General features: G+C 43.6%; 1 protein-coding gene and 1 pseudogene across 1 annotated transcript; both read left to right on the top strand.

Annotated features, from left to right (window-relative positions):
• The first annotated feature begins 789 nt into the window (after positions 1-789).
• On the top strand, positions 790-4,220 carry BCL2L10 (BCL2 like 10). Its single transcript, XM_044391002.1, has 4 exons — positions 790-1,338; positions 1,732-1,796; positions 1,886-1,956; positions 4,061-4,220. Exons 1-4 carry the CDS (start codon positions 790-792, stop codon positions 4,216-4,218), a joined length of 843 nt encoding a protein of 280 aa, XP_044246937.1. The 3' UTR covers positions 4,219-4,220.
• Positions 4,221-6,238: 2,018 nt separating this feature from the next.
• Positions 6,239-8,557, top strand: LOC113269723 (T-complex protein 1 subunit delta-like; annotated as a pseudogene).
• The last annotated feature ends 10,330 nt before the right edge of the window (positions 8,558-18,887 follow it).

The following is an 18,887-nucleotide window of genomic DNA, read 5'->3' as shown; positions in this document are numbered from 1 at the left end:
TATTAACTATAACAGAGGCTTGAAGTATTGAAGAATTGGGCCAGTAAAAAGTGAAGAGAGTTCTAAGCAATATAGGAATGGTAGCTACCAGAAGCAGCCACTACCCTGGAGCTGAGTACTCAAGTACTCCTTCCACAGGGATAATAAACTCTACTGTGGGGGCCAGTTTCTTTGTTTCAGTACTAGACTGTAGGGTTCTTGAGAGCAGGGGCCACCTGCCTTGTTCCCCATTTCATTCCAGTGCTGACAGGCTCTGAATAAATATGAGTGGATGAATGAATACAGCCAGTATGGACACTCGAGCAGCCGGCAGACGTATCCTATTTCCTCACGCGTATGCCCGGTCCAAAGAGAGGTATCTCCAGCACACACCTGGATCCTTCTGCCCAATGGACACATGCTGATAATCCTCGCAAGGGAATCTTCAGTGGAGGGCTGTGTCAGCCTCTTAAGAAGAGGCAAAACTCTAGCTCAACTTCCCAAATTGTCCCCTCTGGGTTCTTAGTCCCCAGGCCCAGAGCTAAACGATAATCCCCCCAGAAGTCTCACTCTGTCTCTGATCGCTAGGTGAACGCGCGCACACCAGTGGGCCTGGCCTTTGGGGCCGGAACAGGTGTAGATGGGATTCCCATCAAAGGCTCCTCTCGGGACCTAGAAAAACAACTGCCGGGCGGAACCGGGGCGGAACCGGGGCGGGGCGGGGCGGCCCCTCCCTGGGCGGAGGCGCAGCCGGGCTAGAAAATCGGGTCGGGTCGGGCCGGGCCGGGCCGGCTGGGGAGAGGTCAGGCCATGGCGGACGCGCTGAGGGAGCGCACGGCGCGGCTGCTGACCGACTACCTGGAGTACTGCGCCCGGGAGCCCGGCACCCCTGCGCGGGCGCCGTCCACGCCCGAGGCCGCGGTGCTGCGCTCGGTGGCCGCCCAGGTCCAGCAGCGTCACGAGCACTTCTTGTCCGATTACCGCGGCTACGGCGGCAACCGCGTGGAGCTGGTGGCTCAGGTGGAGCGGGAGATACTCGCCCACCCCCAGCCCCTAAGCTGGGGCCGTGTGGTGGCGCTCCTCACCTTCGCGGGCACACTGCTGGAGAGATCGCCGTCGGGGGCCTACTCGAACCTGGGGCCGGACCAGGAACTGGAGCTGGGGGAGCGGGAGGCCGGCGTCCGCCAGGACTGCCGGCACCTGGTGGACTTCCTCTGCAATCGGCTCACGGGACAGCATCGCGCCTGGCTGGAGGCGCACGACGGCTGGGTGAGCGCGCGGGTCGCGGGGAGCGGGGCTGGGCAGCCGGGGACGCGCCCACGTGGCCAGCACCGGGAGCGCCCTCGCGGTTTCAAGCCGGTGAGGCGTTCCTTTCAGCGAGATGAGGACTTTCGGTGTTAAGTCTGGCTTTCTCCTCTCCTGGTGAAGTCACACTGGCAGAAACCACCCTCTCTAGACGGTTCTCCTATGAGCCCATTCTGAAGCAGCTGCGCACGACCTGGTTTGCACTTTGGCCTTACCCTTGCAGGTCTTGGGGGTGAGCCTATGTTCGATCTGGATGGTTCGCTTATACAGAGATCCCCAAACTGGTAAAGTCGGGGGGTGGGGGCTGGGCCAGGTGGATTTTTTGTTCTCTGCCTATTAAACCACCTTCGGAGAGACAGACCCCACGGCGCTGCAGGGTGGAGATCACCACCCTAAAAATGTGAGAGGGAAAAGGCATCCCTTTTTCCAGCCCCCAACACCTCTCAGGAAAAGCCGGCGCCCAGAGGCGTTGGAGAGAGTGCGCAGGCGCCCAGTGGTGGTATTGACTCAAGGTTCCTCAACTTCTGATTCTCTGCACCCAGCCCTTCACTGGCCAGGTGCCCTGGCTTTCAGCTGTAGGTCATTGATCTCTGTGGTGTAGGCTCGAGGGGCAGGCTGTTGCCCTGCAGCTCCTAAACCCGTTTGCTGATAAAGCAAGCCCACCACTCTTCGGTGAGAGGATAGCATGCCTCTTGGTTTCTGAGCTAGGCTCCTGTTCCTCTCTTCCTTACTGGAGTTGAACCAAGGACTGTAGTGACCCAAGTTACAGAATAAATGCGGCCGAAGTATTAAAACCAGGCAGTTGGCATCACCTGTGGTGATGAACTCAGCCGCATTCATGGAGGGGAGGTAATACCTGAATCAGAACCTTGACCTTATATGAACAATTGGAGGTGTTGGCGTTAACTCCTGCGTTCTTCTGGGCGTGAGCGCTGCTCGTCCACCATCCCGGCCTGTGCACTCTAGGACCCGGACCTGAGCGGTGTCTTGCAAAGGCGTTTAGCCCCTGAGGGCCCTCTGCAGTTGAAGAGGCAGTTGACTGGGAGGAGGGCGTTGCTTTTATTCTCATTTTGGCTAATTAACATTGACTAAGGAATAATCCTTTAAAATCAAGAAGCCTAAATTCCCCCACATGAGTAAAGGGAACATGCCCACACGTCTCCCGGCTACAGTTAAAATGCCACTATCTCAGGGCGCCTGGGTGGCTCAGTCGGTGAAGTGTCAGACTCTTGATTTTTGGCTCAGGTCCTGATCTCAGGATTGTGAGATCGAGCCCCTCCCACTGGGCGTGAAGCCTGCTGAAGATTCTCTTCTCTCTCTGCCTCTGTGCTTCCCACTGTCCCACTTTTTTCTTTTTAGAGAAAAGGTTGCTATCTGGACTTCGATTCTCTTCTCCGTTTATCTGAATGGAGCTGCTTGCTTTATTGTCTTAGGCGATCATTTTCCACCTAGTGTTCTGCCAGTTTCCCAATGGCATCTGCCCTTTGCTCAGGAAAGAATGTGATCAAGTAGTCTGTGTTCCCCTTAGGTTTTTTCTCTTTGAAAATTTTTAAACTTAAAATTTGGTATGATTAACATACAGTGTTACTACTTTCAGGCATATGATATATGGTCATGATCCGGCCTCCTGGGATGGAGTCCTGCCTCCAGCTCCCTGCTCAGCAAGGAGTAGGCTGCTTCTCCCTCTTGCCTTTCTCCTTCCTCCTCCACCCCCGTGAGCTCCCTCTCTCTCAAGTAGATAAAAATCTAAAATAGTGGTAATAAATAAAAATCTGAAACGCTGAATGGTTTTTTTTTTTTATTTTGCCTATCTCCCCACCCACCTCCCCTCTAGTTTTCTGTATTTATAAATCCGTTTAAGTTCTTTTATTTTTTAGATTCGGCGTATAAATCATGTTTTTTGTGTCTTTCTGACTTATTTCACTTAGCATAATGTCCTCTAGGTCCATCCATGTTGTTGCAAATGGCAACATCTCATTCGTCTTTATGGCTGAGTAATAGTCTATTGTATAAAATATACCACATCTTCTTTATCCATTCATCTATCAATGGACACTTGAGTTGTTCCACAGTTTGGCTATCGTAAATACTGCTGTAATGAGCATAGGGGTGCATATATCTTTTCAAATAAATGTTTTTGTCTTCTTCAGGTAAATACCCAGAAATGGAATTACTGGGTCATATGACATTTGTATTTTAAATTTTTTTGAGGACCTGCCATACTGTTTTCTATAGTGACTGCACCAGTTCACATTCCCACAAACAGTTCCCTTTTCTCCACATCTTCACCAACTCTTGTTATTTCTTGTATTTTTGATACTAGCCATTCTGACTGGTGTGAGGTGACCTCTCATGGTGGTTTTGATTGGCATTTCCCTGATGGGTGATGCTGAGCTGCTTTTCATGTGTCTGTTGGCCATTTATAGGTCTTCTTTGGAGAAAGGTCCATTCAGGTTCTCTGCCCATTTTTTATCTGATTATGTGGTGGATAAGGGGGTTGGTGTCCTCTTAAAAAAAAAAAACAACCCACAAAAGATGAGTATTCTTGCTGTGACAAAGTTAAGTGTCTCCTGTGTCCTTCTTTCCCCTATGTTGGATTCCTTACAAATCCTAACTCAGTTTCCTAAGTACAGGATGCCTCTGGGTCACTATTTACTTTCTCTGTTAAGTCCAGGAGTTATCTTGCTGTTGAACCCAGAAGCGCCAGTGTATTTTACTGAGTTCAGGTGTGGGGCATTCTGAAACGGTCTAATTCCCTTCTCCCTCCCCCTTGTAGGATGGCTTTTGTCTCTTCTTCACACCCATGCTGCCGTCGTCTTGGAAAAGACTGCTGGCCCAGGCTCTTCTGTCCTGCTTCACAGCAGTGATCTTAATCTACTTCTGGAAAAGATTATTGTGAGTTCTGAAATTATTAATGCATTTCTACCTGCCTAACTGTGACCAGCGTACTGAATTTGACATGTGAAAGAATAGAACAGAGTAAACCACCTTCTGCGACATTCTTACCTGCCTTCATCTAAGGAGTCCGAGGATGGTTCAGCCAGTGTTTTACCCCTGGCAAGTACTCAGAGGTATTAGGACAAAGGCACAAATGGCTCTTCGTTGAGTGGGGAAAATGGATTCTCAAGGTGCATTGCTCTAAAGAATTGGCAGTAGAAGCTACATTCTAGTGAGCAGGAAACATGGTGCTTTTTGCTACGTTTGGATAAGTGAATGTGCATCTCTCCTCTGTCCGGTTTCATGCGCTACTGCTGACCCATTTCTCAAGGCAGTCAGGGGCGGAACGCCAAAAGCCCTCCAAGTCCCAGTCTGACAAGGAATGTAGTATTAAAAACTTTTAAAAGGGATTCTTTCTAAATCCTTTAAAATCTAATTCCTAATTCTTCCTTTCTAGATTTTATAAAGAGTTTATTTTTTGGACTTCAATAAATTGTTAAATATCTTCAGATTTTTAATAAATTTATGTATCTTTTTTTTTAATTTGTTCATTTTCCTTGGGATTTAATAAGACCTTATTCTTAGGAGTGACTTGAATTGATGAAAATTTCCTTTTTTACTCTTTAAATACAATACATAGAATTCTTTATTTTAAGCATTTAATCAGTACACAAGCCCATAAAATGTCCTTTACTTCCACTTCCATTCTGCAGTCAACCCATCACCTGCAAGGTGATGGAGAGGAAACTTTTAAGCTCTCAGGCTCACCACCCGAGGCCTGTGAATTTAGCAGACAGATTAACAGGTGAAAAAAACATGGATCTTGATGTTTTTACAGGAGACTTTATGCAAAAGTGGAAACTTCAAAGACATGTGTAGGTTCAGGGTTTATATACCATTTTAACAAAAAGTGATACATTGTGGAGTAGACAAAGGAAAGGGGTTAGACTGGTGGGGGTAGTGTATTATGGAGAGAGGGACTAGGAAATAGATGGAGGAAACTAATGGAAGATGAGGGTTATTTTAGTCCAGTTTGTTCAGTCCTCTTGGTGTTGATTTCCATCTCCAGTGATGAAGGTTTTCTCCTTCCTGGAATAAGAGGGCACCTTTCTTGAGGTGCCTGGCTGGCTAAGTTGGTGGAATGTGTTACTCTTAATCTTGGGGTTGTGAGTTCGAGTCCCATACTGATGATAGAGATTACTTTTTAAAAATGTCTTTAAGGGGGGGGAATGTTTATAACAGCAATGTCCACAATAGCCAAAATATGGAAAGAGCCCAGATGTCCATCAACAGATGAAGGATAAAGATGTGGTATATATATATATACAATGGAATATTACTCAGCCATCAAAAAAGAATGAAATCTTGCCAGTTGGAATGAAATGGATGGAACTAGAGGGTATTATGCTAAGCGAAATAAGTCAGACAAATACCATATGATTTCACTCCTATGTGGAATTCAAGAAGCATAACAGATGAACCTAGGAGAAGGGAAGGAAAAATAAAACGAAAGGGAGGCAAACCATAAGAGACCCTTAAATATAGGAAACAAACTGAGGGTCACTGGAAGGGAGGTGGGTTGGTTGGGGAAGGGATTATTGAGTGATGGGCATTAAGGAGGGCATTTGATGTAGCGAACACTGGATGTTAATATGCAACTGATAAATCATAAATTCTACCTCCAAAACTCCAAAGTGGGGGGGGGGGTGCCTGGGTGGCTCAGTCAGTTAAGTCCCCAACTCTTGGTTTTGGCTCAGAGCATGATCTCAGGGTTGTGAGACTGAGCCCCACGTTGGGCTCTGGGTATGGAGCCTGCTTCAGATTCTCTCTTCTTCTCCTGCCCACCCCACCCCCCAGTGTCTGTGCACACGTGTGCTCTTCAAAAAAAAAAACACAAAAACAAAAACAAAGAAAACCTTTCTCATAGGAAATTCTTGCCCTGCTTTTAGGCAGAAAAGTGGAAGGCAAAGAGCCCTTCCTGTATGCTATTTCTCAGTTGTCTTAAGCTCAAAATAATATGCCAAAGTTTGCTACTTTGGAGCAACCTGTTCTAATCCACTTTGGTGGTGAAGGGAGCCTGCCATTCTGCAGCCAGCTGGGGTCCACATCCAGCTGTCCTTTCGGAGCCCACCCAGACCCTCCAGGCTTCCCACGTCCAAGCACTGGTGCTCTGGAGCAGGTGCCCCCCAGGGCGGCCAGCAGCCGCAAGGAAAATGCCGACGAAGACCACAACCAGCCACCCCAAGTCTACTTCAGCAATCTCTCCGTGGTCCAGCTGTTGCTGATGCTATTAGAACAAGCCTGGGACCAAAAGGACAAAAATAAGGGAAGATGGGAAAGGATGTGACCATTACAAATGAAGGTGCCACCATTCTGGAACAAATCCAAGTGTTCATCCAGCAGCCAGAATGCTGGCGGCGCTGTCTAGATAAAGAGGCAGGAGGTGGTACCGCGTTGGTGATCATCGTGGCTGGTTCGCCTAGATTCCTGTGTAAAGGTTTTTCAGAAAGGGATTCATCCAACCATCATTTCCACGTCATTCCAGAAGGATTTGGAAAAGGGTACTGGAATCTTAACTCGTCTTGATCCGTGGAATTGAGTGACAGAGAAACTGTTAGATAATGCAACTACTCCACTGAACTCAAAGTCTCCTTCACGTTCCAGTCGGCTTCCTCCAGTAAGTGGAAATGCGGTGAGGGAAGTGATTGACTCCTGCACGGCTGCTGGTGTGGATCTTGGAGATACCAAAGTCGTGAAGAAACCTCAAGGGCATTATGCCAAGTAAAGTAAGTCAGATGGAGAAAAACAAATACTGATGATCTCTCTCCCAGGTGGAATCTAAAAAGAATAAATTAAATTAAATTTAAAAATTCAAACAACCTCAGTGATACCAGATTGGTAGTTGTCAGGGAGTGGGTAAACTTTGTTTTGTTTTGTTCTAGTTTTTTTTTCTCGTTTTTTTTTTCAAGTTTATTTTTTTTTTTTTTTAAGATTGATTTATTTGGGAGAGAGCAGGGTGGGAAGGGGCAGAGGGAGAATCTCAAGCAGATTCCCCACCGAGCAGACTCCCTGCCGAGTGTGGAGCCCAACTCGGGGCTTGCACCCATGATCTTGAAATCATGACCTACCTGAAACCGACTGAGCCACCCAGGCACCCCAAGTTAATGTATTGGGGCTTGAACTCATGACCCCGAGATCAACAGTCTCATGCTCTGACTGAGTCAGCCAGGCTCCCCTGTTTTGTTTAGTTTAAATAAATGTGTATATGTGTATATATAGTTACGATGTAATGTATAGTTTAAATATAAACTATATATAGCTTATATATATAACAAAACTGGGTGGGACAAATGATGACTACTAGTTGGTAGAAGGCTGGTTCTCACCCAAAAGATGACCTAACCAGAGTTGAAAAAGTTAAGATTGGCCTTACCCAGTTTTCCTTATCTGTTCCCAAAACAGATACAGATAATCACATAGTATTTTCCGATATGCCCAGATGGGCCCAGTGCTAAGGAAGAAAAGAGCCTATATTCTAAATTTAGTGAGCCCAATTTTCAAACCGGATATAATGTTCTCATACAGAATATTTCCTAAGAGATGCTTTGAGAGATTTTGCATTACATTTCCTGAACAAAATGAAGATAATGGTGGCTGGGGATATTGGAAGAGAAGACGTTGAAGTCCTCCGTAAGACGACTGGAACCAAGCCAGTTGCTCACGTGGACCAGTTCACTGGTGACATGCTGGATTTGGCTGAGCTAGCTGAGGGGGTCAGTTTAAGTGGTTCTGGCAAACTGCTCAGGATCACTGGGAAAACATTACGATTGTGCGTGGTTCTAACAAATCGGTGATTTCGGAAGCAGAGTGCTCCATTCATGATGCCCTGTGTGTTATTTGCTGTTGAGTGAAGCAAGAGTTCTTCTTGTGGGAGTGGGAGGTGGTGCTCCAGGAATAAAGCTGGCCCTATGGGTAACTGAATATTCATGAACATTGAGTGGTCTGGAATTCCACTGTGTTCTGTGCAGATGTAATGGACGTCCTGCCATGTACGCTAGCTGCCACTGCTGGCCTGAATCCCGTTTCTGCAGTAACAGAACTAAGAAACTGACATGCCCAAGGAGAAAACCTATAGGCATTAATGTCCGAAAAGGTGGTGTTTCCAATTACTTTGGAAGAACAGGTTGTGCAGCCTTTGTTGATTTCAGTCAGTGCACTTACTCTAGCAACCGAAACTGTCTGGAACATAGTACGAACGGATGATGTGGTAAACAGTAATCTGGCTAACGCTGGCTCACTGGCATCGTCATGGCCGCGGATAGTGTGGCTGGAGTAGAAGATTGCCTTGGTGTTCCTTGTTCAGAAGATTGTTTCCTGGGGCGCCTGAGTGGCTCAGTCGTTAAGCTTCTGCTTTCGGCTCAGGTCATGATCCCAGGGTCCTGGGATCGAGCCCCGAATCAGGCTCCCTGCATGGCGGGAAGCCTGCTTCTCCCTCTCCCACTCCCCCTGCTTGTGTTCCCTCTCTGGCTGTGTCTGTCAAATAAGTAAAATCTCAAAAAAAAAAAAAAAAAAAAGATGATTTCCTCTTTGAATTCCAGGGCTTGGTCTTCCATTTGGTACTTGCTTGAAACAGTACTTGCACCCTTTAATGAAAATACTAAGTACTTAGTTTCAAAAAATAGTATGGTATCCTGGACCTGCTCTTTTGGTTAGTTTTTGAGAGCGAGGAGAGAGTGAGCAGTGGGGGCAGGGGGGTGGGCCGGGAGAGAATCCCAAGCAGCCTCTACACCCAGCACTGTGAAAGGTTACGTCAGCTTCTCACGCAGTAGTGCAGAATGACCTGGGACGGAACAGCAAGGCAGAGCGGTAGGTTCTGAAGAGAAAGGGCTTACAAGACTAGTCAAGGGGCACCTGAGTGGCTCAGTCAGTCGGGCGTCTGACTTTTGATTTTGGATGGGGTCATGGTCTCGGGGTGGTGGGATCGAGCTGATGTAACCTTTCATTGCTCTGTATTTTAGGGTGTTTCTTCTCTTAAGGACTCTGAGAAACATCTCCTAGTTTTGTTTGTACGTAGCCATGCATGACTATGTCTGTAGGAGAGGATCCTAGAAAGAGATTCGGAATCTTAGAGGTATGTATTAAAACTTGGCTACTACCAAATTATCATTCAAAATGGAGTCTACAAATCCAGACTTACACCAGGCTAGGGAATGCTTAGCTCTTCACACTCTTACCAGTAGTAAATCATCCTACATTGTTGCCTTCATGGCTTTTGGAGTTTGGTTCTTTTCTAGGAAGGTCATCTTTGTCCCAAGATTGTAAGAAAATAGTCTGTGTTCTGGGTCACCGATCCAGTCCGTAATTCTTCTAGTATGAAGTGGGATTCACTTCTTGTAAGAGTTGGGGTAGATATTTCAGCATTGCAGATAGTCCATTTCCCCCCCTACTGATGTGAAAGTATTCTCTATTTCGTTGACCTGCCTTTTCCTCTGCTAATAGCACTGTGTCTGAATTATTACATGTTAATGTTTGCCTGACTATCTAGTGTTCTTACTCTAGTCTCCCCAGTGCTGTTCTTTAAAAAGAAAAAAATAAATCCTTGGCTATTCCTGTGAATTCCTGAAGGTGAATCCTGAAAAACAGTTCATAAACAATCCATTAAGACATTGTTTTGGGATTTTTATTAAAATGTGATTGGATCATAGATGAATTTGGAAATAAGTAGTATCTTTGCAATATCAGATCTTCCCTTCTAAGAACATGAACTCTTCTTTCATTTTTTTAGGTCTCTTATGATTTCCTTCATATAGATCCTATGTTCTTAGGTCATAGCAATAGAACACTTTGGGTTCTATTGCTATTGGGAGGTGGAATCTAGAGAGGATATATTGTCTTCCCCATTTCCCCTGACACCCGCAGTTTTCTTAGGGGAAACTGCCCTTCCTTTGTTCTTAGACCATGTGCTTGTGGTGGGATTGACTCCTCCCCATTTGACCATACCCCAAGTTTGGGAAAATGACCCAGACCTGACCTAACAGAGTCCATTCCTCAGTGAAGTTAGCAGGACTCCGCTTCAGGATTTCTGCAGATACTATCAGATGAGACTCTTGCTCAACTGGCGTGTCCAGTGCATGGACAGAGCCTGCCTGGAAGAGAAGACCTCACAGAAGGACAGAGGTCAGAGACTGGGGTAGGTTAGAATGTGGAGAAACAGTTCTGGCGGCATTGCTCATGTCTCTCAATGTGACTGTGCCTAAAGCTACTTGGGACTCCATGCATTCCCTTTTCTGCTTCAACTGACTTATGTTGCCAGTACAGCTCAGTTCATTCCTGAGTCAAAGGGTCAGTTTTCCCTGTTATATTTACTATTTGGTTATGGTTATCCTGAAGAGAAATTTAATGTAGATTATAAATTCTGACTATCTTGAACACTCACTAGTTCTGACTAATGTTTCTTTCCTAATATTTCTCTCTCACTTTTTTTTTTTTAAGATTTTATTTATTTGACAGAGAGAGACAGCCAGCGAGAGAGGGAACACGAGCAGGGGGAGTGGGAGAGGAAGAAGCAGGCTCATAGCGGAGGAGCCCGATGTGGGGCTCGATCCCATAACGCCGGGATCACGCCCTGAGCCGAAGGCAGACGCTTAATGACTGAGCCACCCAGGCACCCCTCTCTCTCACTTTCTTTTTCTTGGCTAATTCTATAGGTTAGTGAATGGGTGTGATAGTTGTTTTCTATGTATTGGAAAATTCCCTTGATTTCGGTTGATGGCCTTCTTTTCTTCCAGCCCTTCTCTTCATGAGCATTTTAGGAGGCTGGAGTTGTGGAGCCATTGCTCAAAACATAATTTAACATAGGGCCTGTCAGTTTCTTTGAGTAAATTAAGGATTAGACACGTGTTAATCGTCTGTGGTAGGGGCAATACGCTAAAGGTGCGCAGCACTGAGAGTGCTGAGAGTGCTGAGTGATGGGCGTTCCAGTTTGGGGGGGCGACTCTAATATCTACCACAAGACAAAGAGTCTTCTCGTTGTTCTTGGCATGTGGGTGGTGGTTCCATAAGCAGTCTGGATCCTAAGAGGAGGAGGATGAGCACGGATGAATGGGACCATTCAAGGCACTCTTGGGATGCTGGGTGCATTTCCAAGTGAGAATCTTACCATCAGCCTGTAGAACAGTGGGTCCCTCAAGTTTTTGCCTGATCTGTTGTCTACTTGGAAGAGTAATACGTTTGTTAGTATCTTCCTCAGGTTTCCCCTGCATTTTTCGAATCTAGGTGGGCACTTATGGGTAAATGTTGTTTTCTTCAAACTCAATTTTATTCCAGTTGTACCTTCCCTGTAAACTTGAAGTCTTTTAGGACCCTATTCATCCCCATCATCTTCCTGCCTGGTGTTCCCAGCCCACACAGCTATTACTTCCGGGATATATTCTTTGTATTTTTTTTTTCTTTTTTGGATTTCTTTAGGTTTTTTTCTTAATTATTATTTTATTCCAGGGGCGCCTGGCTGGCACAGCGGTTGAGCGTCTGCCTTCGGCTCAGGGCGTGATCCTGGCATTGTGGGATCGAGCCCCACATCAGGCTCCTCTGCTATGAGCCTGCTTCTTCCTCTCCCACTCCCCCTGCTTGTGTTCCCTCTCTCGCTGGCTGTCTCTGTCGAATAAATAAATAAAATCTTTTAAAAAAAAGAAAAAAGGATGGGTTTTAAAAAAAAAAAGGATGGGTTTAAAAAAATTATTATTTTATTCCAGCAAAATTAACATACAGTGTTAGTTTCAGATGTACAACTTAGGGATTCAACAGGTGTATACATTACTCAGTGCTCATTATGGTTATTGTATTCTTAATACACCCCATCACCTACCTATTTCACCCACTCCCCCACTCACCTCCCTGTGGTAACATCAGTTTGTTCTCTGTATTTAAGAGTCTGTCTTAAAGAGTCTGTCTTTGTCTCTTTTTTCTTTGTTCATTTGTTGTGTTTCTTAAATTCCATATGAATGAAATCGTATGGTATTTGTCTTTCTCTGACAGACTTATTGCAGTTAGCATTAGACTTTCTAGATCCATCCATGTCATTGCAAATGACACGTTTTCATTCTTTTTTTATCGCTGAGTAATACTCTGTTGTGGGTATGTACGTGTGTGTATATGAATATGAATGAAGAAGATGTGGTCTATATTGATGAGCACTCGGGCGGCTACTGTATCTTGAGTATTGCAAATAAACATAGAGGTGCCTGTATCTTTCCAAATTGCTGTCTTTATAGTCTTTGGGTAAATACCCAGTAGTGGAATTATCAGATCATACGGGAGTTCTATTTTTAATTTTTGGGGGAACCTCCACACTGTCTTCCACAGCGGCTGAACCAGTTTGCATTCCCACCAGCAGTGCAATAGGGTTCCTTTTTCTCCACATCCTCACCAACACTGTTGTTTCTTGCTTTCATTTTTTGTTTCTAAGATTTATTTACTTGGGAGAGTGCATGTGCAGGTGCGTGGATGGGGGGAGGGGCAGAAGGAGAGGGAGAGTCTTAAGCAGACTCCACACGAGCCCAGGATCCCCAACGTGGGGCTCGGTCTCACAACGCTGAGATCACAACCTGAGCCAAAACCAAGAGTCACACACTCAACTGACTGCACCACCGAGGCACCCCTCTTGTTTTTTATTTTGGCCATCCTGACAGGTGTGAGGTAATACCTCATTGTGATTTGCATTTGCATTTCCTTGATGATTAGGGATGTTGAACATCTTTTCCTGTGTCTGTTGACCATCTGGATGTCATCTTTGGAGAAATGTCTGTCCATGTCTTCTGCCCATTTTTTTAATTGGCTTATTTGCTTTTTTTAGTGTTGAGTTGCATAAGTTCTTTAATATTTTGGATACTAAACCATTATTGGATATATCATTTGCAAATATCTTCTCCCATTCAGTAGGTTGTCTTTGTTGTTTCCTTCACTGTGCAGAAGCTTTTTATTTTGAGGTAGTTCCAATAGTTTTAGTTTTATTTCCTTTGCCTCAGGAGAAATATCTAGAAAAAGTTGGTACGGCCAGGGTCAGAGCAATTACTGCCTGTGCTCTCTTTTAGGATTTTTTTTTTTTAAGATTGATTTATTTTAGAGAATGTGCACATGCATGGGGGTGAGGGACAAAGGGAGAGGGGGAGAGAGAATCCCAAACAGACTCCCTGCTGAGCACAGTGCCCAGCTCGGGCTTCAATCTCATGACCCTGAGATCATGACCTGAGCAAAAACCAAGAGTCAGACACTTAACCAGCTGAGCCACCCAGGTGCCCCTCTTCTAGGATTTTTATGGCTTGAGGTCTCACATTCAGGTCGTCAATTCATTTTGAGTTTATTTTTGTTTATGGTGGAAGTCCAGTTTCATTCTTTGCATGTAGCTGCCCAGTTTTCCCAACACCATTTATTGAAGAGCCTGTCTTCTTCCCATTGCATATTTCTGCCTCCTTTGTCATAAATTCATTGATCATATATAATCATGCATTTATTTCTGGGCTCTTTGTTCTGTTCTGTTGGTCTCCGTGTCCAGTTTTGTGCCGGTACCATACTGCTTTGATTACTAAGCTTTATAAAGTATCTTGAAATCTGAGATAGTGATAACTCCAGTTTTGTTCTTCTTTCTCAAGATTGCTTTGCCTGTCTTCATGGTTATTTGTTCTGTGAAAAATGCTGTTGGTATTTTGATAGGGATTACACTAAATTGGTAGATTTCTTTAGGTAGTGTGGACATTTTTGCAATATTTATTCTTCCAATGCGTGAGCATGCAGTATCTTTCCGTGTGTTTGTGTCATCTTCAATTTCTTTCATCAGTGTTTATAGTTTTCAGAGTATAGGTCCTTTACCTCCTTGGTTAAGTTTATTCCTAGGTATTTTTAGTGCAATTGTAAATGGACTGTTGTCTTTTTCTTTCTACTACTTCATTATTAGCATATAGAAATGTGATGCATTTCTGTATATTGATCTGTATCCTATGACTTTACTGAATTCATTTATCAGTTCTGGTACTTTTTTGGTGGAGTCTTTAGGATTTTCTATATATAGTATCATGCCATCTACAAATACAGTTATACTACTTCTTGGTTTTTTTAATATTTTTTTATTATGTTACTCACCATACAGTACATCCCTGGTTTTTGATGTAAAGTTCGATGATTCATTACTTGCGTATAACACCCAGTGCACCGTGCAACACGTGCCCTCCTCACTACCCATCACCAGCCTATCCCATTCCCCTAAGTCAAGCAGAGAAAGACAATTATATGGTTTCTCTCATCTATGGAACATAAGAACTAGGAAGATCGGTAGGAGAGTTATACTACTTCTTTACCAATTTGGATGCCGTTTATTTCTTGTCTGATTGCTGTGGCTAGGACTTTGAATTGTTATGTTGAATAAAACTGGTGAGAGTGGACATCCTTGTCTTGTTCCTGAGCTTAGAGGAAAAATTGTGTTTTTCACCATTGAGTATGATGTTAGCTATGGATTTTTCATATGTGGCCTTTATTATGTTAGTTCCCCTAAATCTGCTTTATTGAGAGTTTTATCATGGATGGATGTTGTACTTGGTCAAGTGCTTTTCCTGCATCTATTGAAGGGATCATACGGTTTTTTATCCCTGTTGTAAAGTATCGTGTTGATTGATTTGCTGATATTGAACCACCCTTGTATCCTAGGAATCCACTTAATCATGGTGAATGATTTTTTTTAATGTATTGTTGGATTAGGTTTGCTAATACTTTGTTGAGGATTTTTGCATTTATATTCATCAGAGATATTGGCTTGTGGCTCTCTTTTTTTGCAGTATCTTTATCTGGATTTGGTGTCTGGGTGATACTGGCCTTTGTAGAATAAATTTGGAAATTTTCTTTCCTCTTCTATCTTTTGGAATAGTTTGAGAAGAATAGATACTAACTTCTTAAAACGTTTGGTAGAATTCACCTGTGAACCCATCTGGTCCTGAACTTCTGTTTACTGAAAGTTCTTTGATTAGTGATTCAGTTTCATTGCTAGTAATCTGCTTAAATTTTCCGTTTCTTCCTGATACAGTTTTGGGAGTTCATATGTCTCCAGGAATTTGTCCATTTCTTCTGGGTTGTCCAATACGTTGGCATATAGTTTCTCATCGTATTCTCTTATCATCTTTTATATTCCGTGGTGTTGGTTGTTATTTCTCCCTTTAATTTCAGATTTTGACTGTGCGTGCGTTCCCCCTCCCGCCTCCCTTTAGGAGTCTGGCTTTTTGTTAATCTTTTCAGAGAACCAGCTTCTGGGTTCATTGATTTTTTTTTTTTTTTAGCTTTTATTTCATTGATTTCTGCTCTAATCTTTATTCTTCTACTGGTTTGGGGTTTTATTCTTTTTTCTACTTACTTTTGGTAAGTATGTTATTGATTTGAGATTTTTCTTCTTGAAGTAGGCCTGAATTGCTATAAGCTTCCCTCTTAGAATAGATTTTTGCTGCATCCAAAAGATTTTGGGTTACTGTTTTTATTTCCATTTGTCTCCATATATTTTTTTATTCAGTTTCTTGATTGACCCATTCATTGTTGAGTAGCACATTATCTAACTTCCATGTATTTGTGTTCTTTCCAGATTTTTTTTTCCTGTAGTCAGTTTCTAGTTAAATACTGTTGTGCTTGGAAAAGATGAATGATACGACTTCATCTTTTTGAATTTGTTGAGACTTGTTTTCTGGCCTAAAATGTGATGTACTCTGGTGAATGTTTTACGTGCACTCGAAAAGAATGTGTATTCTGCTGTTTTAGGATGGAATGTTCTGAATATATGTTAGATCCATATGGTCCTTGTATCATTAAAAGCTATTTCCTTGTTAATTTTCTATTTAGATGGTCTAACCGTTGATGTAAATGGGATGTTAAAGTGCCGTACTATTGTGCTATTTACAGTTACTTCTTTTATGTTTATTAGCTGCTTTATGTATTTGGGTACTTCCATGTTAGGTGCATAAATATTTACAATTGTTTTGTCTTATTGGATTATTCCCTTTATGATTATGCAGTGTCCTCCTTTGTCTCCTGTTACACTCTGTTTTAAAGTCTGTTTGTCCAACATAAGTATTCCTACCCCAGCTTTCTTTTCATTTCCATTTGCTTGATAAATGATTTTACAACCCTTTTTTTTTAAGATTTGTTTATTTGAAAGAGCAGGGGGGAGGGGGGAGGGCAGAGGGAGAGAGAACCCCAAGGAGACTCTATGCTGATTGCAGAGCCTAACTTGGGGCTGATCTTAAGACCCCAAGATCATGACCTGAGCCAAAACCAAGAGTCAAACACTCAACCGACCATGCCACCAGGTGCCCCCCTTTACTTTTTTTTTTTAAGTCTTATTTCTTTTTTTTTTTTTTTAAAGATTTATTTATTTATTTATTCGACAGAGACAGCCAGCGAGAGAGGGAACACAAGCAGGGGGAGTGGGAGAGGAAGAAGCAGGCTCATAGCAGAGGAGCCTGATGTGGGGCTCGATCCCATAACGCCGGGATCACGCCCTGAGCCAAAGGCAGACGCTTAACCGCTGTGCCACCCAGGCGCCCCTTAAGTCTTATTTCTTGAATAACCTCTACACCCAACGTAGGGCTCAAACTCATGACCCTGAGATCAAGAGTCATGAGCTCCTCCAACTGAGCCAGGCAGACACTTCATCCCTTTACTTTCAGTCTGACTATGTCTTTAGATCTGAAATGAGCATTTTATAGGGAGCATAGGTCTTGCTTTTTTTTTTTAATCCATATTCAATCAGTCACCCTATGTCTTTTGAGAGTTTAGTCCATTTTTATTCCAAGTAATTATTGATAGTGTGTACTTATTGCTATTTTGTTACTTGGTTTATGGTTATTTTTCTAGTTCTTCTCTGTTCCTTGTTCTCTTCTCTCCAGATTGACTGGATTTCTTTAGTGATATACTGGGATTCCTTTCTCTTTATTCTTTGCATATCCATTACCAGCTTTTGCTATATGGTTTCAATTGGGTTTATATATAATATAGTATGCATATGCTGGTCTATATGAAGTGGATGGTCGTTTAAGTTTGAACCCATTCTAAAAGCACTAAATTCTTACTCTCCTCCCCCACTTTTTCAGTGTATGGTTTCATACTTTATATCCTTTGATTTTGTGAATCCCTTGACTGTTTTTTTGTAGATAAGCACGATTTCACTGCTTTTGCACTTCCTACTTTTTTGCTTCTGCTTATCGTCTTTCCTTTATGCTCAGAGAGTCCCCTTTAACATTTCTTAATAGGACTGGTTTAGTGGTGATGAATTCCTTCAACTTTTGTTTGGGAAACTTTTTATCTCTTCATTTATTCTGGATGGTAGCCTTCCTGGGTAGAGTATTCTTAGTTGCACGTCTTTTCCTTTCAGCACTCTGAATGTATCCTGCTACTTTCTTCTGGCCTACAAAGTTTCTGCTGAAAAAAACAGATAATGGCCTTATGGGTTTCTGTTGTATGTAACTTTTCTTTTTCTCTTGCTGATCTTAAAATTCTCTCTTTAGCACTACTTTCTGCCATTTTAATTACTACATGTCTTGGTGTGGACTTCCCTGGGTTGATTTTACCTCCTGGATCTGGATTTCTGTTTGCTTCCTCAGATTTGGGAAATTTTCAGCTATTATTTCTTCACATACATTTTCTACCCCCTTCTTTCCCTCTTCCCCTTCTGAGATCCCTATATTGCAAATGTTACTATACTCTATCGTGTTGCTGATCTATTCCCATTTTTTTTTTCCTCCGATTCAGCTGGATTGCTTTCCATTACTCTGTCTTCCAGGTAGCTGATTTCTTCTTCTTCCTCTAGTCTATTCTCTCTAATGTATTTTTAATTTCAGTTACTGAGTTCCTTTTTTTTTTTTTAAGATTTTATTTATTTATTTGACAGAGATAGAGACAGCCAGCAAGAGAAGGAACACAAGCAGGGGGAGTGGGAGAGGAAGAAGCAGGCTCCCAGTGGAGAAGCCTGATGTGGGGCTCGATCCCAGAACGCCGGGATCACGCCCTGAGCCGAAGGCAGACGCCCAACCCCTGTGCCAGCCAGGCGCCCCCAGTTACTGAGTTCTTGATCTGACTGGTTGTTTATATTTTCTGACCCTCTTTTGAGGGTCTTACTGAGATCCTCCACTCTTTCCTCAAGTCCAGTGAGTAGCTTTATAACCATTACTTTAAATTCTTTATCAGGCATATTGCTTATCTCCGTTGGATTTAGCTCTTTTGCCGTGATTTTTGTCCTGTTCTTCCATTTGGGACACATTGCTCGGTCTCCTCATTTTGCCTAATGCTCTGTGTCTGTTTCTATGTGTTAAGGAAGTTGGCTATGTCTCCTGCTCTTGGAAGTAGCGACTTTATGAAGAAGTCGTGTGGTGCCCTGCAGTGCAGTGTCCCCTGCTCCCCAGATGCTGGCACTTCAGGGTGGTCTCCTCTGTGTGTTTGTGCCCTACTGCTGCAGTTGAGCTGTTTGCCTTTCGTCCAGTCATCTGCTGTGGCTCTCTCTGCCTGTTGGGGGCAGGGCTCGGTCCCCGTGTTGTTAATGGGCCAATCTGGGGCCATCTTCAGCTTGAGTTGGGTCGGATCAGACCTTTGCCAGAGCTGCAGTTACACCAAACTGTGTTGGCCCTTGAGTCTTTCACTGTTGG

This window comes from Ursus arctos, unplaced genomic scaffold (assembly GCF_023065955.2).
Source record: "Ursus arctos isolate Adak ecotype North America unplaced genomic scaffold, UrsArc2.0 scaffold_36, whole genome shotgun sequence".
Lineage (NCBI taxonomy): Eukaryota > Metazoa > Chordata > Mammalia > Carnivora > Ursidae > Ursus > Ursus arctos.
Note: the sequence above shows the minus strand (reverse complement) of the source record. Positions and strands in the feature narration are given on the sequence as shown.

Excerpts from the sequence above, each read along its gene's own strand:
- BCL2L10 (XM_044391002.1), top strand. The coding sequence starts at position 790 with ATGGCGGACGCGCTGAGGGAGCGCACGGCGCGGCTGCTGACCGACTAC. Across the intron at positions 1,339-1,731 it reads GCCCTCGCGGTTTCAAGCCG|GAAAAGCCGGCGCCCAGAGG; the intron begins GTGAGGCGTTCC and ends AACACCTCTCAG. Across the intron at positions 1,957-4,060 it reads AGCAAGCCCACCACTCTTCG|GATGGCTTTTGTCTCTTCTT; the intron begins GTGAGAGGATAG and ends TCCCCCTTGTAG.